The sequence below is a fragment of the Globicephala melas genome, chromosome 15 (genome assembly GCF_963455315.2).
Source record: "Globicephala melas chromosome 15, mGloMel1.2, whole genome shotgun sequence".
NCBI lineage: Eukaryota > Metazoa > Chordata > Mammalia > Artiodactyla > Delphinidae > Globicephala > Globicephala melas.
This window is the reverse complement of record NC_083328.1, coordinates 882,565-910,395: the sequence shown is the minus strand read 5'-3', so window position 1 is coordinate 910,395 and position 27,831 is coordinate 882,565. Positions and strand designations below refer to the sequence as shown.

The 27,831-nt window shown below is 66.3% G+C and overlaps 1 protein-coding gene across 3 annotated transcripts; it reads left to right on the top strand.

The window, feature by feature from the left end:
• Positions 1-6,825: 6,825 nt before the first annotated feature.
• Positions 6,826-27,384, top strand: MICALL2 (MICAL like 2). Of its 3 annotated transcripts, none has more exons than XM_030849586.2 (17): positions 6,826-7,164; positions 14,949-14,997; positions 17,128-17,269; positions 18,139-18,296; positions 18,957-19,069; positions 19,268-20,041; positions 21,681-21,946; positions 22,822-22,915; positions 23,764-23,918; positions 24,342-24,506; positions 25,068-25,132; positions 25,242-25,341; positions 25,471-25,561; positions 25,675-25,748; positions 26,299-26,413; positions 26,784-26,830; positions 27,183-27,384. In XM_030849586.2, exons 1-17 carry the CDS (start codon positions 7,022-7,024, stop codon positions 27,275-27,277), a joined length of 2,646 nt encoding a protein of 881 aa, XP_030705446.1. In that variant the 5' UTR covers positions 6,826-7,021; the 3' UTR covers positions 27,278-27,384. The 3 variants fall into 3 exon arrangements, with proteins under 3 accessions (XP_030705446.1, XP_030705445.1, XP_060141193.1); XM_030849585.3 differs by having other exon boundaries at positions 6,827-7,164; positions 25,218-25,341; XM_060285210.2 differs by lacking the exon at positions 6,826-7,164 and adding an exon at positions 10,069-10,199 and having other exon boundaries at positions 25,218-25,341.
• Positions 27,385-27,831: the final 447 nt, after the last annotated feature.

The following is a 27,831-nucleotide window of genomic DNA, read 5'->3' as shown; positions in this document are numbered from 1 at the left end:
GGGTCTGCCTGGCCTGGGGTGTGCAGAGCAGGCGAGGGAGGAAGCGAAGTCCAATCTCCAGGAGCCCAAAGCCCCGGACCTGGCGGGAGCGGGGTGGGGTCGGGTGGGGGGGCCGGGGCGAAGACGTGAGGTCAGCCGTGTGTCCCTCCCCAGCCCCCAGCCCCAGGCTCTCCACAGGGGCTGCTCTCGCCTGGCTCACAGCCTGCGAGGCCTGGGAAGTTGACCCGTCCAAGGTCAGGTTGGGGAAGGGGCTCCTTGAGTGTCAGGAAGGAGGACAGGTGGAGGGGGCGGGGCGGAGCCCACCTAGGCTCCTGTCCTGGCACGTGACCCTGGCAGCCGAGCTCCCCTCTCTGGGCCTCAGCCTCCCTCTTGTTAAGAGGGACTGCGCTCACCCACTGACAAAACGAGGCGTCCCGCCCGGACCCCACAGTCCCCTTTGCTCTGGGGGAGGGGAGGCCCCCCAGGGAGGATCAGAGGGCACCCCGTCAACCAGTGTCAGCAGGTGGGGAAGGGTGGGACCAGGTGCGGCGTTGCCATGGTGATGAGCGCGCCTGTTTCCTTCACTTTCAGTCCTGGGAAGGGGTGAACCCTGACCTTCAAACAGGCCAGACAGCCAGCAGCCGGGCAGAGGGCCAGAGAGGCGTGGGCAGCTGGGGCCCCAGGGCCCCCAGGTCTCCCCATGAGGGTTCCCAGCACCAGGGCCCCCACGTTCGCCCTGGGAGGGCTGGCTTATGGCCCCAATTCACAGATGAAGGCAGTAAGGCCCAGTTAGTTGTCCAAGGTCACATAGGGTAGAACTGCCCAGGGGTCCTGAACCAGGACCATCCCCTCTCCCCGGTTTCCTCCCTCAGAGCCACTTAAAACTCTGACCCAGGCCGCGGTGGGGTTACTTCGGGTGTCTTGGCAGGCAGAGGTGTGGCTTGAGGGCTCTCCCAGAGCCTGCCCGCCCCATCCCTCCCTGGGGAAGGAGGACAGGTGGACAGAACTGGAGTCCGGGTCTCACCCTGGAGCCCTCTCCCCAGTCCAGGCCCAGGCTGGGCCCCCAGGGGGACCAGAGGTCAGACCCTACAAGGCTCGTGCCTGGGGGAGTTGGGAAGGGCTATTTCAAGAAGGTGGAGGATCGAGGAGGAGCTGGAGGGTGAGCAGGAGTTTTCCAGGTGAGGACTCAGCTTGTCAGCTTACGTCGGGGCCCAGGGCTCTCATCACGTGTGGGTGGTGGGCCCACAGCCCCGGTCTCCTGTCTGTGCCCTCTGGGTATAAAGTGTGGCCTGGAGGGGACTGGGGGGCTCAGCGGCCGTTTGTCCAGTGAGTGGTCACAGGCCACATGCAGGGAGAGGAGTGGGATGGGGCGGGACTCCTGGCTGCAGAGCCCAGGGCCCCACTGACCCCTGTGATGGAGGAAGCAGCTGCTGACTGCCAGCTGCTTGGCACATCTGGGCCAGACTCCTGGGGGCCTCCCGAGACGCTGGGTCCCAAAGACCCCCTGGACCCCTTCATCCCGGGTCCACATCACAGACGCCGCTCCAGGCGCCCACAGGCTAGAGCGGGAGCCAGGAGAACCTTTGGGATGGCAAAGCACGTGGCGGCAGGAGCTGGGGAGCTACCAGGTCAGAGGCCAGAGCGCAGGTCCCCCCGCCCCAGGCCACCCACCCTGGGTCCTCCCACTCCGGGTGCCCTCACCCCGAGTCTCTGTGTTCCACCCCTGGAGGCTGCCAGTCCTGCTCCTTTCAAGGCCAGGGGCAGCCTTGACCGACCTCTCACCCCCGGACCTGGGGCAGGTAACTCTGGAGGCACCCCAGGGCTCTGAGGCCAGCTCAGTGCTCCCTGACTGTGGCCTTGGGCAAACCACTCGCCTCTGCTTCCATATCTGTAAAAGGGGTGTGAAAATAACGCCTGAGTCTCAGGGGACCGTGAGCACGGAGGAAGTGCTCAGTGAAGGGTGCCTGTCACGTGACCTGCTTTATGAACAGAGAGGTGCTGTGATCTGGCCAAGGACACACAGCTACTGGAGGCAGGGCCAGGCTTCCTTCCGCCCTGGTCCTGCTCCCTGGCGCCCCTGCCAGCCCCTGCGCGCTGGTAATGGGACAGGAGGGCCAGGCCCCATTACAAAGGTTCCTATAAATGGCGTGAGAAGGATTAATAATGTATTTGTAACACATCGTCATGGTAGCCGAAAATGATCTGTAAGTGTGCAGTAAATGTTTTATAATGTTTCTGTAACCCGTTATAAATGATAAATGGCCGACTATAGATGCCGGATCAAATATTTATAACGCCTTGCGTGCAGCGTTGGGCTGCTACAGTCCGGGAAAGCCATTAATAATAAAGTGGATGGAAATGTAAAAGTTACCGACATGCCCAGCAAAGCCATTTATAATGAAAGGTAAAATTTGGCTGTTGGAAGCAACCCACGAGCCCCAGCCGAAGCACCGGCCAGGCTCCCCCGGAGCCCGGGGAAGGGGTGGGTTGTGAATTATTTGTGAGGTGTTCGGACTAGAACGTATACCATCCATAGCGCGCCGTATACATATGCACGAGGCGGCATGCATTATTCATTGGGCCTAATTAATTAACGGGTGGCCCCTTAAAATGGGGCGTCGCAGCTCCCAGCTCCCTCCTGCCTGCGGTGCGGGCGCCCACAGCCGCCTGCGTGAGCCGTTGGCTGACCCAACCATGGCCTTGGGAACCGGGGAATGAGGGGACACCCCTCGTATGCTCTGCTGTGAAGCCAGCGTGACCCCCCAAGTTGGTTCCGCTGCAGGCGGCAAGGGGCTGGCATCCCTCAGGGGGGCTCTGCTTACCACCCTCCAGCATCCGCCTCTCACAACCACAGTGGCCATGAAAATTAATTGTTTTTCATGGATAGAGCTTGAGGAAAACCAAACGTAGATAGCACTATTTACCTTTTCCCCTTACTTATTAAAGGTGAGGTGCTCAGGGTGCGATGGGGACGTGAATGATATCCTTAACTGGTCCAGACCAATCAATGTAAAGACAGGCGGCATCGATCCCAATTACCTGGCTAGGTAACACTGTTACTGCGGCAGGGAGCCGCCTTTCCACAGCTCAGCCTGGTGCTGCTGGGGATGAGGGCCCCCACCTTGCTGTGAAGGCTCAGAGAAGTGAGGGTGACAGGGCGAAGCTGCTGAGCGAGGCTGCCAACCCGGACCTGCCCGCTGGAGTCCGAGCATGTCTTTTGCACAAGCCAGGGCTTCCGGTTCTGTTCTGTGTGGCACTCGTTTCCCGAGACACCCCCGCAGCAGAGGTTCTGCAGAGGTGGGCAAGTCAGTTTGGGAACCCCTGTGTAGCGTGGCCGCTCCCTTGGGAGTCACGGTGCACGGGAGGGCATGAGGGCTCTGAGAAGTCCTGTGGGAAGGGCCGCATGGGTGGATGCCTCCCCACTTCTTTCTCTCGCCCCCCCCCCCCCACTGCCTCTCCTGGTTTCCCTGCTCTGCCTTGAAGGCTCAGGGCACCGCCAGGTCTGCTGTGTTTGGACAAGCGCCTCCGATTATGTTCCAGCTCAGGCCATCAGCCTTGGTCAAATCTGTTACTTGGGGTTCAGTCTACCAGTTGAAGGGTCTACAGACCCCACCCCACCACTCCAAGGTGTCGTGCCCATTCCCACCACCAAGAACCATCCTAGGGGCCCAGTAGGCGGCGCATCCTCCAGGAGCTGGCTTTTTGGATGCAAATCAGTGCTGCCCTGGTCTGGATCCTCCCTTGGGTCCCCAGCAATGTCCTTGCCAGCCTTCCTCCCGGGGAGGGGCCCCCATCATCACCGAGGGGTCTGAACACGTGCTGGAAAGCAGGAGCGGGGGAAATTGAGACCACCCGGCCTGGAAGCTCTGACCCAGACAACGGCAGCCACTCGGGCAGGGCAGCGGCCCACGGCTGACCCGGGTTTCTCGGGCCCTCCACCATGCCGGGTCCTAGGTCCCAGCTCTGCCTGGCTGATCCACTGGTCTCCTCTCTCCTCAGAACCTCATTTTTTGAGTTGCAGAATGGGTAGCGTCAACCCACTTTTAAAGAGTGGCTTTAAGCATTAAGTGAGAAAATGGGTGTGAAAATGCTAGAAGCCCTCCCGACCCTTTCTCCAGCCGCACCCCGCCTCCTGCCCAGTTCCTCCATTCCTCGGATACTCCTGCTGCAGGGCCTCTGCCTGGGACACTCTTCCCTTTCCTCTGTGACAAGCCAATTCCCACTTACCCTTCAGGTCTCAGTTCTCATGTCCCCTCCCCAGGGAAGCCATCTCCGGCCTCTGGACCAAGACAAGGGCCCCTTCTTCACCATCTAATGGCATGGCGTGCCCCTTGGAGCACTGTCACAGGGGCAATTTTGCGTTTATCTGTATATGTGTATCAGTCAGGGTAAGAATGCTAGCTGCTGTAACAAACAGGTCCCAAAGTTCCAGCAACTGGACCCAGCCTGCATTTCTCACTCACCCAGAGGCCAATCTGGATGTCCCCGGTCAGTGATGACCTTCTGCCTGACCCTGCAGTGTCCAAGCTCGTCCACCTGTGGCCCCATCATCTAGTAGGTCCTTTGCCTCCGGCCAGCAGACCGGGGAAGATTTAGAGTGTGAGGTGCATCCGTCACCTCCATTGGCCAGAACTCAGCCACAACAGCCCCACTGACCTGCAAGGGAGGCTGGAAACATCGGACCAGGCATAGGAAATGGCGAGTGCTGAGGTCCTGGGGCGGCCATAGGAGGGGAGATGGGAGAGGTAACAATGGCCCATGCTGAGGACAGTGCTTTCCTTGTGAGGAGGAGGGGCTGGAGAAGTGGCAGGGCAAGTTCTGGCTCCCGTGGTCATCAAAGATTTTGTGTTGAGAATAGACTGCAGGTGGCAAGCCAGAGGCAGAGCCATGGTTAGAAGATTCCTGTAGAAACCCAGGCTCACAGCAGCTGGTGGCTGTGGAGGTGGTGGCAGTGGTCAGCTTCCTGCAGGATGGGATGTGGGCAGTGAGAGGACATGGGCCAAGGAGCTTGCCCAGGCTTGTGGCCCCAGCAGCTGGCAGGATGCCATGGGCCGGCTGTGGGTGGGGCTGGTTGGAGGTCTGGGAGGACCAGGAGTGGCTGAGTGCAGGCGGCAAGAGGGGTGGAGGCTCTGAGGCCAGCAGGGCAGGGCAGGCCAGGGAGCAGCTGGAGATGTGATAAGGGGCCCAGACGACTTCATTCAGAGCGCTGCAGAGGCCAAGCAAGGAAGGGCTTGTCCAACTGGCTTTCTAGAAAGATCCCTTGGCTGCTGGGGAGGGGTGGACTCTGGTGGTCAGAGGGCAGGAGGGAGCCGAGGGAGACTGGCCAGTGGCCAGGGGCAAGACGTTGGTGGCCGCAGTGGGGAGAAGTGGGCAGGCTGGGGGTGTCCTGGATTGGGGGGCCCTGGAGAGGAGCAGGGCCGGCAGAGGATGTGCTATGTGTGAGGTGCTGATGGGGACATCACCACAAATGCCGCCTTCCAAGTCACTGTCCCCAGAGGTGGCCACGTGGTGGCCAGTGGGGGCAAGCGTGCAGCTTAAACTCCTCAGAATCAGAGCTCTGGCCACCTCGTCCTCTCCACTCTGAGCCCCCCGCCCTGTCTGCCTCTCGTCCAGCCCTGTGACCACCGACCCCCCCCACCCTTCTTGACCTTGGCCTTACCCGACCTCACCAGCTTTTCCAGTTCTCCTAAATGCTGCCCTGGGGGTCAGGAAAACCCACTTGGCTCCTGGTTCTGGGACTAGCCACCAGTCCAACCGGCCTGGCAGGACATTGCCCTTTGTCCTCTAGCCGGGAAACCCCAGCAGGTCAGGGCAGCATCCAGTGACAGTCCCAGGTCACAGCGGCTCCCTGTCTAGCACCTGCTTGCCCCCTGTGACGGGGGGCTCGCCACCACAGGGTCCAGCTGCAGGAAAGAGCTGGCTGGCTCTGGACTGGAAGACTGTCTCCGCTCCTGCGAGTGGGCACAGAAGCCACCCTGTCGCCTGCCAGGCCCACCTTCCCTCCTGCCAGGCCCTGTCTGGACAAGCCCTGCGCCTGCGGCCGGGTGGGCGGGGTCACTTCACTTGTCTGGTGTCAGTGTTTCTGGCTGTCTGTCCCATGCCCACAGACAGGTTTCCCCGAGAATGTGGAGGGGAGCAGCCCAATAACTGGGGTTCCCACAAGAGGTACTCTTCTGTAATGACTTGGGTCACATGCTCGAAGTGGAAAACGGGAACAGATCGGGACACCAAGAACCACGAGGGGCCTCAGGCCCAGGGAGCAGCCCGTGCGCACAGGCCGCAGGCGGGGAGACTCCTGGAGGGAGTTGCCCCAGCCGCAGGGCCACCTCGGGCACCGTGCCCCTTCCCCAGCCTCCGCCGCCTCTTCCGTGAATCCGGGAGATTCACATGCCCGCCGGCAAGAGAGGGCGGATGGGAAAGTCCTTTCAAAGCCCAGAAATGCGACGGGCGTTACTGCTGCGCTCCGGGCGGGGGTGGGGGCCACCGGCCGGCCTGCCCGGCTGCACCTCGGGCAGATCTCAGTTTCCCCGTCTGTAAAGTGGCCTTGACCGCACTGCTCCAGGAGGGTGGGGTGGCGCAGGCTTTGAAAAGAAAGTCAGTCTTGAAGCCTCCCGCGGACCCCTGGGAGGGAGGGAGGCGAGTGGCGGGCGGGGCCTTGGGCGTGGTCTATAGGGGGCGGGGCCTGTTCGAGGCGGGAGCCTTCCCCTGGCCTGGTGGGGCCTGGGCCGGCCCTGGCTCGGGAGCGGGGCCTTTCCGGGGCGGAGCCTGGCCAGGAGGAGTGGGACCTGATGGGGCGGGGCCTTGTGTGGCGGGGGCGTGGCAGGGAGGAGCGGCGCCTGGAGGGCGGGGCCTTGCGGTGGCGGAGGCGCGGCCTTGCCGGGGGCAGGGGCTGGCGGGCTGACTCCCGGCGCGCTCACGCCGGCTCGTAGTCCTCCCGGCGCTCTGAGGCGGGCTCCTCGTCTGTCCCGGGCTCGGGCCGGGCCGCAGCCCCCGGGCGCACTTTCGGAGCGCCGGCGCCGGCCGGGCGGACGCCGCTGCCCTCATGGCGGCCATCACAGCGCTGCAGCAGTGGTGCCGGCAGCAGTGCGAGGGCTACCGGGACGTGAGCATCACCAACATGACCACGTCGTTCCGCGACGGCCTGGCCTTCTGCGCCATCCTGCACCGCCACCGGCCCGACCTCATGTGAGTGCGCCCGCTCCCCGCGCGCCGGCCTCCGGCGGGGAAACTGAGGCCGGGCTGCTCGGACGGGGGGCGGGGCAATGGGCCGCGGTCAGAACTCCCGGCCCGGGCCTGGTGGGACGCTCCGGGGCCGAGCGGAGCCGGACCCTGCAGGCACGCCCGCCCCGTGGCCCCTGCAGGGCCTCAGTTTGCCCGGCCACCAAGTGGAGCTGGGCCGGAGCCAGGACGTCCGGCCGCCCCCGCTGGCTTAGTCAGTCCATGACTCAGGCCAGCGTCCTGGGCTCCGGCCACAGCCAGCCCTCCCCGTCGGTCTCCCTGGGAAAGGGCCAGCATATTCTGGGCCCTCTGAGATCCCCAGGAGGTCCTGGGACCTCCTGCCAGATCAGGGGCTGGGGGGCACGCGGGTCTTACTGTGTGGTACTTACTGGCCGTTCCCCAGCCTGTTCCGGCACCTTTAGGAATGCAGCCCAGGGTCACTGTGGGGGAGGGGCCAATGCAGAGCAGGAAGCTTGAGACACCCACCCCCCAGGTCCTCTTGGCCGGGCCTCCTTACCCTAGGGTGATGGGGCATAAGATGGGAGCCTTGGGAGGTGGGGAGGGGAGGGGGCTAGGTCGTCTCCCCCCGGAGGGTCTAGGGGTCGAGGCTGGGAGCTTGGCCCTGCCTTGTTGCCAGATCTTGTCCCCGCCCTGGACCCGCTCCGTCTGTTATTCACTCAGCAAACGCTCTTTGGCTGTGACTGGGACCCGGCTTGCTGGGACAGCTCTGTGCTGTGAGGCCCTGGCACCCCTGCCTCGTGAGAATTCACAATGAGTAAAGCTGCCAGGGAGGGTGCCTGGGCTGGGCGGATGGACGCTCAGGAAGGGTGTCCTTGGAAGACGCCTCCTGGAAAAAGTATGCTGTTTGTTAAATGTTAAAAGTGTTCCCCTGAGAAGTCCTGGCTGGAACCAGGGGTGGGTGGAGCGTGTTTGCCAGGGAGGGCTTTGGCTGGGAGCAGCCAGAGGCAGCACCTTCTCAATGCTGCCCTTGGGCCTCTTGCTGTACAGACGGGGAAACTGAGGCCCAGAGAGGAGACAGCCTTGTTCAGGACACAGAGCATGTCCGGCAGAGCCAGGGCTGGCACATGGGGCTCCTCCCCTGCACCCAGATGTCCGCTGTACCCCCAGGGACCGTCCCCAAGCGCCGCCCTCTACGGGGAAGCTAGTCTTAAGAAAGAGGCCTGCAGGGTTCTCCTCCTCCCGCCTGGGGTGGTGAAATGTATGTGGGGAGCCCTCTCTGCTCCCTGCCTCGATTCGCCTCAGCTGCCCTCAGAGCCAGATGTCGGGGCAGCACGCGCTTCCCCTCTGGACACCCGAAGCTGAGCTTTGATTGTGGGGGGCCGGGGCGCGGGGTCATGGAGACTGGGAGACGGACTGGCAGCGGAGCCTGGGGCAGGCAGGGTCCCCGGGAGGCTGGCTGGTGGCTGACCCCAGGCAGCCCGCACCGGGTCAGCGGGAGAAGCCTGCCGTGGGCGGGAAGGAGGGTGCCGCCCTCTGCCAGGCCAGCACCTCGGGACGCCGCGCGGGTGTAAGTGGAGATTTGGGGCCTTTCCGAGCCCTGGGAGCTTCCATCTGTTCCCAGCTGTGCTGGGGTTAGAGGCGTGTGTGTGTGTGTGTGTGTGTGTGCGCGCGCGCACCTGTCCCAGCACGCACTGCCCGCGGGTGATCACAGGCACGCACATGTGGGTGTGTCCACATGTTGGCACAAGCTGGTGTCTTACAGCAGTTCACATAACCATTATTGAGTGCCTGCTGTATACGCAGCACTGTGTGCTGTACCAGGTGGCCTTGGCCCCTGCCTCAGGGAGTGACGCTTTGGGTACAGACAGCAAACAGATGAAGGAACAGAAGCTCCAGGCAGCTCCCGAGGTGGTGAAGGCTGGGCAGGGAAGACTCGGGAGGAGGCGGCCGCACCCTCGCACACGGCAGTGAGCTATCGCACTCACTGCCGGCTTGGCCATTGGTCACCTGCCCCCACTGGACTTTCGGCTCCAGAGGGTGGGGATGTCTGCCTGCTTTGTTCACTGCTGTGTCCCCGGTGCCTGGATGACGTCTGGCTCGTGACAAGTGCTCGGTAGTTGACAGCACGCAGTCGGAGGTCTGTGGATAAGGGAGGTCTGCTTGGGGCCCAGCAAGTACGGCCGCTGCTGCCAGGTGAGGGCTCTGCAGGTGCCTGGGAGCGGCAGGCAAGGGGAGGAGGAGGCCACGGGGGCGGACATGGAGGCACGTGGCCACAGTCAGGGAAGGCCACCAGAGGCTGGGAGGGACAAGGAACACAGTCTGCCCCTGAGCTTCCGCAGGGAGCTTGGCCCTGCTCACACCTTGATGTCAGACTTCTGGTCTCCAGGCTGGGAGGGACAGAATAAACGTCTGTTATTCTAAGGCGCTCAGTTTGCGGAGAACCAGTCAGGCTCCCATACGTGGCGGGGCCCAGAAGGGGCTCCTCAGATGCTGGCTGATCGAATCCCGTGCGTGTGGGCCCATGTCACGGGCCTGTGTCTATGCCTTAGATACCCCTCCGCCACCTCTGGTCCCGGCGATGCCTCTGGGCAAGTTGGTGGCTGGGGGAGGGGTGGTCGCACCGAGAAGCCTGAGCCACCCCACCGGCCCCCAGTGCTGCGCGGGGGGAGGAAACACGCAGGAACCTCGTGGGGTGGCCGTGCTCCCGGGGGAGCCCCCGAGCTCAGACCCGGCGACACTCACCCCACCCCCCCATCCTGTGAAGACCCTCCGGCAGCAGGAAAGTGGACATCCTGTCTCCCTGTCTCCTAGCTTCGCCACCAGGAAGTCCTTCCCTTTCTCTGCTCCTGTGAGCCTGTTTCCTCCTGGCCCCCAGTGGAGGGGAGCGGCCGTGAAAGGAAGAGCTGGGCGCTGAGCCCGCCGGGTGGGAGCTCCAGCTGCCTGGCTGTCCTCCTAATGGCTCTGTCCACCGGGATCTGCGAGTTCACCTGCGCCCTGCAGTGGTCGCCCCCCCTGCCCCACACCACCGGGGACACGAACAGGTGTGCGGGTCTCAGGCTCACCCAGGGATCCGCCTGGCCCATCCCCGCCCCTGGCCGGCCCGCCAGGCCCACCCCAGAGCTGTAGGGGCCCATCCCCGCCCCTGGCCGGCCCGCCAGGCCCACCCCAGAGCTGTGGGTTTCTCAGATGGGCCTGGAGGGGCCCACCCGCCCGCAGGGTCTGGTTCCCCAGTGACGCCACATCCGCCTGAGCAGCCCAGCAGCCAGGTGAGAGCAGGAACCGCTCGAAACAAACACAGCCTTCCTGCTCCCGGCAGTAAACCTGTGGGGCTGGAGTGTTCCTTCCCCTCTAGCCAGACCAGGAGGGACTGAAGCTCCAGGAGGCCGGGAGGGTGGGAGGAGGGTGGGCAGGCCAGACGCCAGGGCCAGGGCCGCAGCCCTTCCCAGAGGCAGGGGCTGGGCTTCCTTCTCCAGGGCCGTTGGGGCGGGAGGGGTGCTGGAGCCCGGCCCTCTGTGGGAGCCGCGGAGGGGTCGGGGCTTAGGAAGTGGGTTCTGTGTAAACTCGCTGGGCCTCCCCCACTCCTCAGTCCCGTGGGGGGTGACCTGACCTTTCCCTGCAGCTCTGGGGCCCCCGCCAGGCTGGGCCACAAGTTGGGGGTGGCTCCCTGGCAGCTCTTGGAGACGCACCCGTCGTGGGAGACTCACCCCCGGAGGCCCGCACCCAGAAGCTGCTTTCTGGGCCAGAGCAGAGGGGGCTGGGCCCCAGGCACAGGCTGGCCTCCCCCCGACGCTGGCTTCGTGGCCAGCAGGAAGCCGCCTGGGGACAGAGGCCTCTGTTCTTGGCCTGAGGGCCTGTGGCTGCGAAGGGGCTCGGGCCCGGTGCCCCCATGACTCCCCCTTAGGCCACGGCAGGAGCCCCGGGCTGACCCCTCCTGGCTGGGCCCTGGGGTCGGGGTCGGGGTCTGCGCCAGCCTGAGGAAGGCCTACAGCAGGGGGGCCCTTTCCTCCCCGCCTCGCCTCGGGTACCTCCTCCGTCCACTCCTCCCTGGCTCTGTCCTCCCTCTCCCCTGGCCTCTTGCAGGGTGTCTGCCTTGGTGTCTCTGTCCCTGAGCCCCGCCTCCCCCCCCCCCCGTCGCCCTCGCACTTCTGCCCTGTGGGCTCTCCCGTCTCATCTCTGGGCACTTTGGTACCCATGTCTCCCTCCATCTGTATTTCAGCCTCTCTGTCTGTCTGTCTGTCTCTCACTCTCCCTCTCTGCTGCCCTTCCCGGTGGGATTAACTCCAGATGTGCTGGGGATGCCCGGAAAAGAGGCTGGGCTTCTGTCATCTCCCCCCGCACCCCACTCGCCCCCAGTCCCAGCACCCACCCCCATGTAGTTGCATTTAGTTCCAGGAAATAAACAGCGTGAGGTCAGCTCTCCAGGAATTTGGAAGGGGGTACACATTCCCAAGAGCCCCCGAGGCGCTGGGGGCAGGAGGAGGTCAGCAGCCCTGGTCAGCTGTGGCCGGCGGGAAGCAGGCCGGGAGGGGCCGTGCGTGCCTCGGGCTCTGTCAGCCAGGCCCGGCGCCGGCCAGGGCAGGGCGCACAGACCCAGTGAGCTCATTCATTAGGCCGGTGCCGAAAGGGTAAACAGATGGACCCGACGGCCCCCCACTCAGCAAGCCCTGGACAGACTACCTCCTCAGCAGCGTTCCGAGTGCCAGCCGTGTGCCTGGCCCAGGCAGGTACCGTGGGGTCGGAGCAGAGCACACCTGATTTTAAATACAGGAGTTCACCTAAAAAAATGATCTACCTGGGGCAGGTGCCCGGGGTCCCCGCCCGCCGGTGCGCAGGTTCTTGGACGAAGGTGCTGACGCAGTTTGATCCCGCGAGGCCTTAAACGCAAGCCGGCCACCTCCCTGAGGTCAGCCCGAGGTGTCAGCCCGCGAGGCCTGCTGATCACGGTCCTGCAAATGGGCATCTGAGACGACAGAAGGAGTCTTCCACCCGTTCCGTCCAGGAGCCCAGGGCGGGTGTCAGCAGGGCTGGTTCCTTCTGGGGCCTCCGCCCTGGGTGTGCAGACGCTGCCTGCTCCCCAGGCCTCTGCCTCGTCCTCTCTCTCTGCACATCTCTGCGTCCAAATTTCCCCTGTGTGTGAGGACACCAGTCATTTTGGATTAGGGCCCCCCAGTGGCCCACTTTAACTTGATCCTGTAAAGTCCCTGTTTCCAAATAAGGTCACGTCCTGAGGTCGTGGGGGTTAGGACTCCATCGGGCCTCTTTTGGGGGACACTTCAGCCCATCCCACCGGGGGGTCGCCTGCTGGCGGAAACCTGGTCCTGTGGACTTCCTGACGGGGACGGGCGGGCCCCTCCTTGGCGCTCAGAAGGGATTTGCCAGGCAGCTCTGACCCCTCGCCCGTCTCCGCTGGCCTCCGAGCTCCGGCCTCGGGAGATGGGCAGGGCCACTCTGGGCACAGGGAGCAGCGAGCCAAGGCCCCGGGGCGCGCGGGGGGAGCTCAGGCTGGGAGGGGCGTGGTAGTCCTGGGACCGGCCAGGGCAGCCCGGCCCAGCCGTGGCGCCTTGCGGGTCCTGGGAGGCGGCTTGGCTTTGGTGCTAAGGGTTGTGTTCCTTGAACTTGAGTGGCAGGGCAGTTCTGCACCCTCTGGCCATCGTGCCTGTGACCCTGCTCGGGGGGCTGGGGTCTGCAGGCGGAGAGGGCGCTGGGGGCAGCTGGCTGCCCCAGATCGCAAGATCTTGCGGCCCCCGGGGGGACCGAGGCCACCGCGGGGGGCAGAGGGCTTCCTTCTCCTCCTTGTTTGGAGACAAAACAGACCTTGTTATCCTGCCCTCCAGCGCCGGCATCTTGCTGAGGACACGGCCGTTGCGGTCAGTGACCCTGGGCAGGTCTGGAGAAGAGATTGAGCTTTCAAAGGGGTGGTGGGGGAGGGAGGGAGAGGCGCTCCCGAGACCCCAGTCGCTGAGGAGGGAGGGGCCTGCACGGCTGAGAGCCCCCGGGGCGGCGGACGGAGCCCAGCCACTCCACGTGCCCATGGCCGTCGCTGGGTGTCGGGCTGCCACGCCCACCCGCCCACTCCTCCGGTCATTTGTCCCCCGCAGACGGGTCTGTCCGCCGTCCTGTCCCGGGCACAAAGCGCCCTCTGTTCTCCTGGGGTGGTCTCACATCTGGAACACGTTACCTGGGAGGTGGTCCAGGCGGAAACTGGGAGGTTTCCCGAAGAGCTGGGCAGGTTGATGGACAGCAGCTGGAGGCCGATGGGGCCCCTGAGGCGGGAGGTGGGCAAACCGCAGCCCCTGTCCTCCTCCCACCCCCAATGTGTGGCCAGGGGCCAGCCGCTGCCCCAGCCTCAGTTTGCTCATCTGTGTAATAGGCCTCCCGGGGGTGTCGCAGGGTCAGGGAGGTGGGGTCAGTGCACGGTCAGGGCTGGGAGCCGGGCCATCCTAGGCCAGGTGGCCGCAAGGTCTCCCCTTCCCCCTCTGCCTGCCACCTGCCCGGCCTTGAGCCAGCGCCCTCGAGTTCACCACGAGAAGCTGTGGTCACCCTCGTAAGACGGGGCCCCTGAGGCCCCAAGAGAAGAGGGGGCCCGCCCGGGTCAGACAGCACGGCCGGGCTGAGTCGGATGTGGCCCCCCTGCCCCGCCCCCAGCTCTCTCCTGTCTCACGTGGCTTCCGGAACAAGCCAGTTGACCCCAAAGCGGCAAGGCTGCCGCCCAGCACATGAACAGACAGACAGATCTGTATCTAACCAGCCCACCCGAAGGCGTTGGGCCGTGTAGCCGAACGTCCCGCGCCGAGCCGGCCGCCTGCTGGGGTCTGGCTGTGTTTTCCGGTCAGAGCGTCCTCCAGGGTGTGCTGTGCGGGGCGTGTGTGTGGAGTGCCGGGACCGGCCTGGAGCTGGCGCTGGGCTTCTCCTCCTTTCGGAACGATCGCTGTGCTCCTGGCCTCTCCGGGGAGGCCTACCATTCTGGCCGGGCCGGGGGCCCCTGCACCCCTATGGCCAAGCGTGTGTGGGAGGCACCGGGGGCTCTAATATTCTCAGCCTTGAGGGTCTGCCCCCTCGGGAGGACGGCTGGGCACCTGGTGGGCACGTTCGACCCCCAAACGCCTGGACGCTGGGGCCGAGGCCCTGCTCTGGGCCTGTTTTCCCACCGTGTGGCCTCAGGCAAGTCACGGAGCCTCTCTGTGCCACATCGCCTCATCTGCGAGAGGCGGGCGTTGACGGCGCCCGCGGGTGCGAGTTGGTATCTTTAAGGAGCTGAGCACAGCAGCGCCTCATGTAAATAAAGCAAGTAGTGGGAACCAGGAAGTGGAACGAGGGCCCGGCTCGCCCTGACCGGTGGGCAGCGTGGAGCTCCGCCCACAGGAGCCCCTCAACCCCAGGACGTCGGCCTCCCGTGACCCACCAGGCCCGTGAGCTGCCCAGGGGGAAGCAGCCCACCCTGAGCTGGCCACCCAGGGCCTGCTTCCAGCTACACCTAACTGGGCGGCGCAGAGGTGGGGCTCGGCCTCTGCAGGGCGAGGGGTGGAGTCTGCAGCTGGGGGCCTGTGGGGGCCGTTGGGGTCCAGGTCTCGGGAGGTGCTGGACGGCATCCCCGGGCCCAGAGCCAGGCCAGAACCTGAGGCCTGGTGCCCAGCCCTACCCTCCTCTTGGTCGTTGTGTGACCTCGTACCTTCACTGCTCCACCCCTGGCCTCGGTTTCCCCCTTTGGGCAAGATGACCTCTGAGGCCCTTGTGGCCCCTCCCTTCTTGGACCCTGAGCTACTTTGAACACTTGTATTTTAATTTTCCAGAAACTTCGATGCCCTCAGGAAGGAAAACATTTACGAGAACAACAAACTGGTGAGTGCCTTCTCAGCCCGGTTTGCGCCATCCCCAGCCCGTGTCCCAGGGACCCGAGTGGGCACAACCTCCCCCGGGGTAGCCGCGGAGTCACTGCTGCCCACAGATGGGCAGGGGGAGGCCGGGCACTCGCCGCTGGGCTCTACAGCCTGTCCCGAGCTGGGCAACCCCAGCTCCCCAGAATAGCCCCAGATCTCGTAGCCAGGCCTCCTGGTCCCTCTTTCTCTCGGTGGGGAGGGGAGGGGAGGGCCGGACCCTCCTTCCCACCCAAGGCAGAGCAGGCTCAGAGGTGGCTCTGCGGCAGGGCCCCCGGGTGGGTCCTGGGATGGACCCGCTCTCAGGCTGGCTGGGTTCAAGTCCTAGTCGGCCCCTGCTTCCCTGCAAAATGAGCTCCATGACCCCACGGGGCTGATGCCCAGAAACTTGGCCCGTGTTCTCTGCGCTTCCGTTGTGGTCCCTGCTGGGGTGCAGCCGTGAGCAGGATGCCCACCCCCGTCAGGTCTGCGAGTCTGGGGGCAGCACCCGCCGCGCTGACGAGTGGAAGTTCAATTTAACTTAACTGAGATGAAATAAAATGACACATTCAGTTCCGCAGCTGCACTGGCCGCGTTTCAGGCACTCGCGAGCCATGCGTGGATGGCTCAGAGTAGGATGCGTCCACCGTGACAGGGTCGTCGGACCACGCTGAGCACGGCTAGCGTGTGGGCAGGAACGGGAGCCGCAGGGAAGAGGTGGGGTGGGGGCGTGGTGAGGGGCAGGGACGCTGGGTGAAGACAAGGAGAGGGGGCTGCAGGGGTGAAGCCTCGGGCTGGAGGGCACCAAGCTTGTGGGTGCGGCAGGAGCAGAGGGGCGGGTGGCTGGGGTGGAGGCTGGGACAGAGGGTGGATGGGCGGGGGGGGGAGGCTGGGACAGAGAGAGGAGGCTGGGGTGTGGGGGGACTTGGTTTCTTCTCTGAAGGCTGCTGTGCTATAGGAGCGCTCCGGTTCCACAGGCTCTGTGCAGAGAGCAGGGTGGGGTTAGGGGGCCGGCGCTGGCAGCCGGAGGGGCCAGCTTCTGGGTATATTGCGTTGGCCGAAAAGTTCGTTCAGGTTTTACTATAAGATCCTACAGAAAAGCCCAAACGAACTTTTTGGCCAAGTCGATATTTTGAAGGAGTCAGAGGCAATAGGAGGGCTTTGATCCTAGTGTGGCGGGGTGGTCACTGCTGGGGCCTGCGGGTCTGGGAGCCCAGGGGCCTCGTCTTAGACGCACAAAGATTGAGGTGGGGGTCGTGGTAGTTTAGCGGAGGGCTAGAGTGTGAAGGCAGGAGCCCTGCTGGGCTGGCAGGGCAGGGGACGGGGGGGAGGGGCGGGGAGGGAGGGAGAGGAGGGGAGGGGAGGGAGGGGAGGGGAGAGGAGGGGAGAGAGGGAGAGGAGGGGAGGAGGGAGGGAGGGAAGGGAGGGGATGGGTGGGAGGGAGGGGAGGGAGGGAGGGGAGCGGGGAGGAGCCTCCACAGGCCACTGCAGAGTCGGGGCAGAGGAATCAGCTGTGGCGGGGGCGGGGAAGAAGCAGCAGCAGAGATCTGCATCCTCCCCTGGGGCGGGGAGCCCACCCCCGCCCCCACCCCCACCCCCTGCCCAGTGAGTGTCCCTCGCCGGGCTTTGTCTCCTAGGACACAGGTGTCCCCCTGGGCTGGGGAAGGCTCCTCCCATGGAGAAAGCTGCCCCCTGACCTGTAAGGTCGGTGTCGGCCGGGGCCATACAGATTTACGGGTGTGGGGGCCATTGAGGGGGTCTCCACGGTGACCTGGGGCCGAAGTCCCAGAGCAAATAGCCCGAGCTGGGCAAGGCCCCCTCAGGACCGGGCCGCGGCCTCAGCTGCTGTTACCGAGGACCCACCGGGACGGGCCCCAGAGCTCCTTCAGTCCTGTGATTGGGCTGTACTCTCCGTGGTACAGACGGGTAAACCGAGGTCAGGGAGGCCATGCGGGCCGAGCAGAACTCGAACCTTGAACCCAGACCTTTCTGGGCTCCAAGTGGCTCTGTTGCCTCGGGCCCCTCCCACCTTCCCTCCGGGGGTGGGGTGGGAGCTGGTGGCCTGGCCGAGGTGGGGAGGGGCCTCCCAGCCCACCCGCTGACCACGCCCCCCCAGGCCTTCCGCGTGGCTGAGGAGCAGCTGGGCATCCCGGCCTTGCTGGACGCCGAGGACATGGTGGCCCTGAAGGTGCCCGACCGGCTGAGCATCCTGACCTACGTGTCCCAGTACTACAACTACTTCCACGGGCGCTCCCCCAGTGAGTCCTGCATGGCCCTCCCTCTCGGTCCGCGCCCGGCCCTCCAGCCCGCACCCAGCACTGCCCCGGGTGCCGGGTACCGCCACCTCCTCCACGTCCTGCTGCAGGTGAAAAGCTGCAAGTGAAAAGCGGGGTCCAGGCCCCAGGCCTCCCATTGCCCCCGCTGGAGCAGGCTCAGCCGTCCGCCTCCCTGTCCGCTGGGCAGACAGCCAGCTCCCCGCCTTTCCCTCTCTGTGCGCACAGCTCTTGCCTCGGGCGGCGTGGCTGACCCGTGTGGGCTCCCAGGCCCTGCCACAGGGGCCCCCACGTGGTGCTGACGGTCAGCTGGCCCTGGCGGGGTGTGGCTGAGAGCAGGCCGGGCAGGGGAGGGGCCGGCCTGGCTTCATCATTCCAGCCACTTTGTGTACCAGCAGCTGAGCGCCAGCCCCCCGCCCCGGCCCAACACGCCTCACCCGGGCTTAGAAATCCCCGGAATCGCTCTGGGCACACGGCCAGCCTGCCTTAGAGCCCTACTTGGTGGAGAAACAAAGTGCCTTTTCCCTGACCTCTGATCAGGGCTCTCGGAGGGGAGGGGAGGGGAGGGGAGGGGAGGGGAGGGGAGGGGAGGGGAGGGGAGGGGAGGGGATGGGAGGGGAGGGGACGGGAGGAGGTGGGGCAGGCCAGGCCCCTGCTGGGAATGGATGCTCGCTGGGGCTACCCCTCCCCCCTCCCCGGACCCCAGAGAGCAGGGGCCGCCCATACCCACCCCCTGCTCCAGGTCCCAGGCTGGGCACTGGCGCCTCCAGGGAACCTGGACCAGGGGTGGCCCCCGAGTCTTTCAGAGCCAGCCTGCGGGGCCGGGGCCCCTGACCCTGTATGTCTCGTGCCAGTTGGGGGCATGGCCGGCGTGAAGAGGCCCCTGTCAGACGCCAGTGAGGAACCGTCTGGAAAGAAGGCCCCGTCCCAACCTGCCAGGCCTTCGCCCACCCCAGCCCGGGGGCAGCCGCTGTCTCCGGTCAGCACAAACCCCACCGTCCAGCGGAAGGCTGTAAGCGCCCTGGCCCGCCCTCCCTCTGGTTCTTGGGTTTTCCACCAGCTTCTACTGAGTGGGGCTCTTGGGCCTGAGTGTGTCCCTAACCCACAGTGCCCAGGGTGGGGTGGGGTCCCCTCGGGTCCCAGACACAGCCTCAGCTGCCCCCTGGACTGGCTCCCCAAGTGGTGGTCAGGATATGATCCCCGTTGTACAGACAGGTAAACCGAGGCCAGGGAGGCCCCGAAGGCCAAGTAGGGCCCCGAGCGGGTGTCTTGCCTAGGCCACCCCCCACCCCGTAGGGCCAGGAGAGCATGTGGGCATGTCTTTCACTCCCAGGCCAGCCCTGCAAAATGAGGTACGGTTGCCCCACTTTTCAGAGGTGGAGATGGGACAGGGTGATGACTTGGGGCGGGGCGCTGGGGATTGGGTAGGATTTCTGCACCTTGGGGTGGGAATAGGAGGGGCCAGGATCTGTCTCCTGGCCCCCGGAGACCCCCAAAGTCAGCCCCCAGCCCCCTGCCCTTGGGCCAGGCTGGAGACCCTGCACGCAGAGTCCGGCGGCCTGGGCACGGGCCTCCTCTGGGACCAACGCTCTCCGGTCCGTACGGTGGAATCTGACGGGGTGGCTGTGAGGAGGGAAGGTGCGGCAGGCCTGTCAATGGCTCCCCCCGGCAGGGCCAGGCCGCGGTCGGCTCCGTCAGCAGCACCTGTGGCGTCTGCGGGCAGCACGTGCACCTTGTGCAGCGGCACCTGGCAGATGGGAGGCTGTACCACCGGAGCTGCTTCAGGTGGGCCCGTGTGTGCGTGCGCGCGCTGATGGGCTGAGCAGCCCTGACGAGGGCCCCGGGGGAGCCTGGGACAAGAGGTGTTCGTTGAGTGAGCGCCACCCGCACGAGGGCACCCGGGATCCGCATGTGCCTGCCCTGGGGAGGCGGGAGTGAACATGCCTGTGGCTGGAGCCCCTCCGGTTTCCCCGCCCACCCCAGGTGTAAGCAGTGCTCCAACACGCTGCACTCGGGGGCCTACAAGGCCACAGCAGAGCCCGGCGTCTTCGTCTGCTCCAGCCACGACCCTGGAACCGCCTCTGCTGGCCCCACGTTGCCGGGCTTGGCCCCCAGGCGGCCTGGAGCCCTGTCCATGGACTCCAAGACCCCTGGCTCCCCGAAGAAGGCCCAGGAGGCGAGCGGGCAGAGAGACGCAGGGCCAAAGGCCAGGCCGCCCGCGTGGGAGCCCGCGGTGGGCAGCCCGGCTGCCAAAGGTTACCCGCTGGCTGCAGCTGACCCTCCAGCCACCGCCTGCTCCCACGTCCACGCGGGGAGCCCAGCCGGGGCCAGGCTCTCGGTGGGCCCCGTGGGTGGCAAGGCCAGCACTCACGTGACCAACAGCTCTCCGACGGGGTGGTCGTCGCCGGCAGGCAGCCCTCGTTCCGCCGTGACCCCGAGTACCCGGGACTCTCGCCCGGCCACACCACAAGGCCGGGTAGCCCCCCGAGGGGCAGCCCCTCAGACCAAGCTCAGCTCAGGGCCAGCGTCTCCAGTCCCAGCGAGCGCCCCGGCCTGGACCCCATCGTCCTCCAGGACGCAGCAGGCCCGGGAGAGGTTCTTCCAGACGCCTGGAGCCGCCCCCCGCGCTGGCCCGGCTGGCGGGGCCCCAGCTGTGGCGGACGCTCCTTCCAGGGACGGCAGCAAGGAACAGGCACTGACCCTCCTCCGCAAGGCCCTCCACGAGCTGGGGGCAGCTGGCGCTCAGGCGCCCGGCAGGTGGGTGGAGAAGGAGGGGCAGGGGGTGCGAGCCCGGAGGCCAGAGGGGCTGGGGCGGCCGGGGAGGGCTTCTGGGCTCTGGCCCTGCGGGGCTGTGTGACGGCGGGGCTGCCTGTGCCCTGCCACAGTGTCCTCATCTGGGAGATGTGGCGACGTAGACAAGGGAGCGGAGTGCCAGGTGGCCGGCAGGACGGGGACACGGCTGTACACTGTAGAGCCGGCCTGACGTGCTTGGGGGCACGGGTGCAGTGACGCTGCCGCCCGGGGCCTGGCCACACCCAGTCCTACGTGAGGACACATTTCACAGATGAGGAAACTGAGGCTGGGGGTGGGCCGAGCCCCCCAGGTGGGGCTGCCCAGGGCCTCGTGCCTTCTGCACAATGGACACGGAGCTGACGGGGTGACGGGGTGAAGGCGGGTCGCCGTGCTGCTGTCCTGGGGCTGCCGGACACAGCACGGAGCCTGGGTGGCTGGAACAGCGGACCTTATTCCTTCACAGAGCTGGAGGCCCAAAGTCGGAGCTCCAGTTGTGGGCAGGGCCACTCCCTCCGCAGGCCCGCGGGGGCTCCCTCTGCCTCTTCCAGCTCCTGGGGGCGCCCGCGGCCCTCGACTCGCGTCTCCTCTGTCTTCACGGCCTCCTCTCTGTGCGTCTGTCCTCTCCTTTTCGTGCTTGTTTCCGGTGTCAGGGCCTCCCTAGTCCAGGGTGACCTCGTCCTAACTTGATTTTACCTGCCAAGAGCCTGCTTCCAGATCAGGTCACACCCTGAGCTTCCGGGGGGTGGGAATCTGGGGGGACACCACTGGCCCTGCTACAGTCGCCCAGCACGTTTCCACACCGGGCTGGCGACAGGGCTGCGCCCGCTGCCTCGTGCTGCCTGTCCTGTGGGGGGCCTCCCGGCGAGGAGCTGCTGATGCTGTGACCCCTGCCGGGCCAGCGGGTGGTGCCAGGGGCTCCCAGGGAGGGCACAGGGCGGGGGACAGCGGGCCCGCCTGCCACCCCAGCGCTGAGGGCTGTCCGAGGCTGTCGGGAGTGAGGGTGTGTAAGGACTCTGCTGGGAGTGCTCCCTGGGGGCGCATCTGGCCCAGCTCCCCCTGGGAGTCCAGCCCCTCCTAGGAGCCCAGCCTGGAATGGGGGAGGAGCAGGGGGAGAGAACTTGGTCGCATAAGGGGCCCGGGGCACCCGGAGGAGCTGCCCTGGCTTGCGGAGGTGCCCGGGGGCCCTGTTGACAGCCTTACTTCCTGCACCTGTGCACGTGGGGGGACGCAGGGTGGCCGTGTGCACGTGGGGGGACGCAGGGTGGCCGTGTGCGGGCCTCCTGGATGTGGCTCAGGATGGAGCTCGGCCTCCATGCTGAAGGCCCAGCTGCTCCTGGGCAGGCGGGTGGGTGGAGGAGGGAGGCCCCGGGGGGCAGACCCCACGGCAGCGCCCTGGGCGCGGTGGGTCTGGGGGGGTGTTAATGTCAGCCGATACTGGGCTTGAACAGGAGGGTGACGTCTGCCTACAGCCCGTCTCATCCCCCGGGAGGGGAGGGTGGGCACTGGGGAGCAGTTGCCAGGGGAGGCCGAGGGGCTTCTGCCTGGGGGTCGTGGGGGGGCTTCCGGATGCAGCCATGCCCGACACCTGCGCCCTCACCCACAGGCCCTCCCTCGCCACCGGCCCTGCGCCCAACTCCCATCCCAGGTCCGAAGGGCCAGGAGCAAGTCCAGCAGCCACGCGGCCACAGTCGGCGTCTCCGCAGGCCCTTAGCCCCGCCGCGAGGAGCGCGCCGCCGGCCCCCCGGAGCGCAGGCAGCATCTCGCGGGTGTCGGCGCCGCCCCAGGCGGGCAGGAAAGCCTGTGCACCCTCAGGGGCCGTCGGGGCAGGTGCTGGCTCCAGGCTGAAGCCGGAGGCCCCGCGGGCCGAGGGTAAGGGCCCCCACGTCACGGGCGGAGCTGGGGTCACCGCACCCAGGCTGTCGCCGTGCGTCGCGGCCGCTCTGCTCCCCGGCCTGCGGTTTGCTGTCGCACAGTCTGGCTCCCGGGGTCCCGCCTGGGGATGCGTCACCCTGTGTCACCATCACCCGCCCGCCGGACGCCCCGTGGCCCGGCCCCTGCCACGCCGCTGTTCCCTGGTGACGGCGCCCGGTAGGGGTGGGGCCGGTGCCCACGCGTGCTGCCCTCCCGCTTTGCCGCACTCTGTGGAGTCCCCCCTCTCCTGCGGGGTTTGCCGCCGCTGTCCGTGTGCGTCTGTCGTCACTGCCCTGTCCTGGCGACGGTGGCCCTGTGCTCTGAAGGCCCTGAAGCCCCCTGACTGCCCTGGCCTTGGGCCCTGGGCTGTTTCGGACACTTTCTGAGGAACTGCAGAGTTGGTCCTTGCTGGGTGCTGGGGCTGTCTCTTAGGGGCACCCGTGGCATCACCGAGCTGGCAGCACGCAGCACGCAAAGCGTTCTTCCCGCTCTCCCGTGGCTGAGCCTCCAGCCTGGAGGCCACTCTCCCCTGCGCCAGGGAGGCCTGCAGGTCGTCACCGCCCCACACACAGCTGGTCTGCATCCCTGGGGCTCACCGCCGTACCCTTGCCTGTTTGGCAGCAGGGGACGTTGGGGCCCAGAGAGGGACAGTGAATTGAATCCCCCAGGCACACACAGCACAGCGGGGAGTCCTGTCCCCAGCTCAGCCAGTGGCTCCTTCCCGGGAGCCGGGCTGGCCACAGGGGTACCTGAGGGTGGGATGGCAGCAGGAAGAAGGGGTGGGGGAGGTGCAGCCTTTCCCAGCAGACCACCCCCCCCTCACCCCCACCCAGGCCCGAGTGCCAGCCCCCAGGAGGGCCAGGAGGACGGGCCAGCAGGATGGAGGGCCCGCCTGAAGCCCGTGGAGAAGAAAAGCCCCGCTGAGAGGTGAGCGGTGGGTGGTCTGCTGGGCGCTGGACCTATGCCCGTGCCGTGGGTTGGTACACACAGGAGCCTGTGTCCGGGGCAAGCACAGGGCCTGGCACAGTAGGCGCTTCACACGTGCTTGCAGGTGAGTGACAGCACACACACACACACCCCCACCAACTGACATCCACAGCAGGGCTGTGTGCCCGTCTCGCCGTGCGTGTCAGCTGTAGAAGCAGAAACCAGCTCGTGCCGGCCTGAGTGACCCAGGCCAAGCGCCCTCGTGTAGCTGGACTTGCAAGTCAGGGAGGGTCCATCAGGACCCTCGGTATCCTTGCTCTGAACCAGTCTGGAGGCCCTGGGGAATGCGAGCACGTTCGCTGGTGTGCGCCCACGAGGCCTGACCCCGGTGCTGGGCTGGGACCCCCATTCGCTGTGGGGAGGGGACAGCCCCCACAGAAAGCTCAGGATGGAGAGGGAGAGAAGGCCACTGCAGCCTTCCGTGGATGAGGTCACAGCCGCTGGGGTCACACAGGCGACTGAGCCCACGTTGGTCCGGGTCCGCTGTGCGTGGCGGCTGCCCTGTGTGCCCCGCGGGGGTCCGTCACGCATGCGCAGGGTCCCAGGCGGGGGTGGGGCCGGTGCCCATGTGTGCATCGGCTGTGGGTACCTGAACACATGCTCACCCTGTGATGTAGGTGCATCTGTCAACATGCACCTGTGCTCCAGGAGGTGGGAGAGTCAGGGACATGAGCCCGAGGGGCACCACGAGGCCCCTCCTTCGGGCTGGCATGCGTCCCCCAGGCTTGTCTGCGCCGGGGTGCTGGGCGGCCTGTCCCCCCTCCCCCGACCTCTTGCCTTCCATTCAGGGCTCTGGAGCTGAAGGAGCCTCAGGTCCTGGGAGAGCCGAGGGCGGGTCATGCACCCCAGAAGGTCTCTGGGAGCTCCGAGGGGGGCGTCCACATCACCCTGACACCTGTGCGAGTGGACAGGACACCAGGCCCGGCCGGGGCCAGCCTCCTAGGTAATGCCAGACAGAAGCCCCCCAGCCGTCCCCAGCCAGACAGCCCGGGTCTAGGTGGTCCTCTCCTTGGGGGCAGTGGCCCTGCTTGGCCAGGGGAGCTGGTGGTCCTGGCGGGTGGGTGTGTGTAATGCGTGTGTGCATGCCTGTGCACGTGCGTGACTGTGCGTGTCTGTTCTTAGCACTCAGCCGTCCTTGCACAGGTCACCAACCTACTGGGCTCGTTTCCCCGTGTGCTGTTGAGGGTCAGGATTCTGCCCCTTCCCCTGCCCGTGGACGTGACCCCTCCCGTCGGGCAGGATGTGGCTGTGAGGGCTGACCCCCGTGTTGGTGCCCCTCTGGGGGGGCCCAGCTCAGGGAAGCAGTGGGGGGAGGGCGCCGGGCCTGCTGACCTGACATGTGACTCTGTCCCCCACCCGTGGGCAGCTGCATCCCCCTCCCCCTTCCAGTCCCCATCCCACCGCAGGAAGCTGGCGGTCCCTGCCAGCCTAGACGTTTCTGGCAGCTGGCTTCAGCCGGAGCCCTCGGGGAAGGAAGCCCCTGCCTGGAGCCGGAAGAAGGAGGAGAAAGCCCCTCCCCAGGGTGAACCAGGTCAGCCCAGCACGCCACCCGGTTCCTGCTTGGAGTGCAGATGAAGGGGGCTCCTCTAGGAGGATGTGCCCGGCGGGGATTTGCAGGATGTATAGGAGCCCACGGAGCCTAGAATGGAGGGAAGACGAGCCTGGGGGCGAGCAGCCTCGCACACCTGGAGGAGGCTGCGCCCCGGGCCCTTTCAGGGTGAGCAGAGGCCTCACCCGCCTCCGGGTGCCCGAGTCCGCAGCCGCTCGGCGACGATGGCGCATTTGCTCCGGGCAGCTGGTGGGAAGGGTGGCCTGGGTGCTGGCAGGGTGTCCGATGCTGTGACCTGGAGGAGGGCAGGGGCCCAGGTGGGCACAGGGACTTCGGGGACGGGGCCTGGGTCTGTCTGTGGGCTCTCGCCCCTTGGACACCAGCCGGGGCTGCCCAGGGGCCTGCCGGGTGCAGCAGGGGAGCCGGGGTGCAGGGGCTGTCTCGGGAGGATGGGGCTGGGTGGGGGGTCGGGCCCCCTTCCAGACCACGCCTGGGTCACTTTGGGCCCGGTGCCTGAAGAGGCCTGTCCTGCCCCTTCTCCAGGGAGGCCCTCGGGCCCGGCCGGCATCCCTGTTCCGCCTGGCAAGTCAGTGCCCTCCCCGGTCAGGGTGAGTAGGCTAGGGTGCAGGTGGGTGAGGGGCTCAGCCCCGGGGGCCCCCCGCCCCCACCCCCTCACCACGCCCTCATCCCCAGCTGCACCCTGACTACGTGCCCCAGGAGGAGATCCAGCGGCAGGTGCAGGACATCGAGAGGCAGCTGGATGCCCTGGAGCTCCGGGGTGTGGAGCTGGAGAAGCGCCTGCGTGCGGCCGAGGAGGGTGAGCCCCGGGCGGGCCCCCTCCGCAAACCCCTCTGCCAGCTCCACCCTGGGCCCGGCCCCGCCCCCGCGCAGGCCCGCCCCCCCCCCCCCCCCCCCCCCCCCGTGCCCAGCCAGCCCCTCTCCGCAGACGCCTCGGAGGACGCCCTCATGGTGGACTGGTTCCGGCTCATCCACGAGAAGCAGCTGCTGCTGAGGCTGGAGTCTGAGCTGATGTACAAGTGAGTGGTTCCCCTGAGGCCTCCGGAAAGCGCTCCTCCCCGCATGGGCCTGTCTGGCGCGGGGAGGCCAGTGGCCGGGCCGGGCCGGGCTCACATCCGTGTCACCTCGGCAGGGCCAGGGACCAGCGCCTGGAGGAGCAGCAGCTGGACATCGAGGGGGAGCTGCGCCGGCTGATGGCCAAGCCGGGTGCGTCCCCCGCACCCAGTGTGGAGCCCAGGCCGGCGGAGGTGGGAGGGAGTGTGAGGGGGGCTCAGTCCCAGGAGGCGGGTACGGGTGCGGCTTTCCAAGGCCCTCTCACGGGTGGCTGCCAGGAGGAGGCGATCATGGCACACTCTCTCGAGCCGCGGTGGAGTTTCAGCTCCTCCACTTCCTGGCTGTGTGTCCTTGGCTGAGTCACTCAACCTCTCTGTGCTTGGGTTTCATCCCTGCAAAGGGGGGGCAGTTCTAGCGCCGCCTCCTTCAGCTGTTGTGAGGACTGAGTTAATGTGTGCAGGGGGCGGGTAGTGAGTGCCCAGTCTCTGATACGGCTGTTCGTTTACTCACTCATTCATTCATTCACTCACTTATTCATACATTCACTTATTCATTCAACCGGCGTTGCCAAGAGCCCACCATAGGCCCCAAGACCCCACCCCCTCCTCCAGTGGAGGAGCCTGACCCTTGGGGAGTGGGGTCACTGTGTCCCTGAGCAGGGTGGGGACAGCAGGGCTCCGGCTGATGCCAGCTGTCCCCGCAGAGGCTCTGAAGTCCCCCCAGGATCGGCAGCGGGAGCAGGACCTGCTGAACCAGTACGTGAACACCGTCAATGACCGCAGTGACATCATCGACCTCCTGGATGAGGACCGGCTCAGGTGAGGGTGGAGCCCAGGGGAGGGCAGGGCCTTGGGGCCCAGGGGAGGGCGGAGCCCGGGGGAGGGCAGGGCCTTGGGGCCCAGGGGAGGGCGGAGCCCATCGGGAGGGGGGTTCCCCGCCACGTACACCTTGCAGGTGGGGCCAGAGGCCGAGGGCAGGCCCTGCCCGGCAGCCTCTTGTGCACCCAGTCCCCTCCTGTCCCTAGGCCACTGCTGAGGGGCTGGGCCCCGAGGGGGCAGGCACCTGCCCTGGGAGGGGAGAGGGTGGTGCCAGTGTGTGGCTCATGGGCGGGTGAGCGGGCAGGTGCCCCGGTGTTGGGTGGGCTCAGGCCCACCGCGGGCGTGGTCCTCACGGCCCGTTCTCTTTCAGGGAGCAGCAGGAGGACGAGATGCTGCAGAACATGATCCGGAAGATGGGTGACTGGGTGGCGTGGGAGGTCGGGGCTGGGCTGGACCCCGGGGGAGTTGGGCCTCCTGTAGGAGTGGGTGCTGGGACCCACATGGCAGGCTCACCCTAGGGGAGTGAGTTCCCCATTGCTTGAGGGATCCAAGAAGCACGGATGGCCCTGTGGTCAGGGTGAGGGGACTGCTTTGCTCTCCAGCCGTGCCCAGCCCAGTGGACACTCTAAGGGCAGGCGCACGGTGGTTCCCCCGGGGAGGGCAGAGGGTTGGGCTCTGCTGGGGCCCGGGAGGCTCTGTGGGTGGCAGGGAAGGCCGCAGGGCACTGGCCATCAGGTGGGCGAGTGACCCATCTGTGTCTGTCCCCCAGACCTGCAGAGGAGTGGTGGGGAGCAGAGGAAGAAGCCCAGGTTCCGCTTGTCCAGCATCTGGGCCCCGAAGAGCAGAAGCAGGACCCCCGAGTAGCTGCCTGGTGGGGCTCCAGGACCCTCACGCGGGTGGGGTAGGAATGTGGGTGGTGGGACCTGCACCACCCTCTCTGTGGGGTCAGAGCAGCCTCAATAAAGAAACTGACCATGTGGCCTGGGTTCCCTCTCCCATGTGGTCACGTGCTCCTGGGCAGCCCAGGGGTCTTGGCCACGTTCCATTTCTGCACCAGCGTGGATGTGCCCATGGCCTTGAGAAGACGCTGACTCTCTGGGCTTGGCTCGGGCCCTCCGACACGGGCATTTTAGCCGTTCCTGACCTGGCTGCATGGACAGGCTGGACATGAGCCTTCCAGGAACTGGGACAGGGCGGGTCTGTGGAAGCTGCAGTCGGTGCTGGCCCTGCCCCCATGTGGGGATCGCAGTCAAGATCTGTGACTTTGACCTTTAGGACGGAGGCCAGCTGGGCCCTGGGACCGAGTTCCTGGCGTCCAGCAAGGGAATGGGGCCCACCGCCCTTCCCGACTTCTGGTGGGGGCCCACAGCCGTGCAGGGAAGGACTGAGGGAGCAGAGTCTCCTTGCGGCCCAGCCCT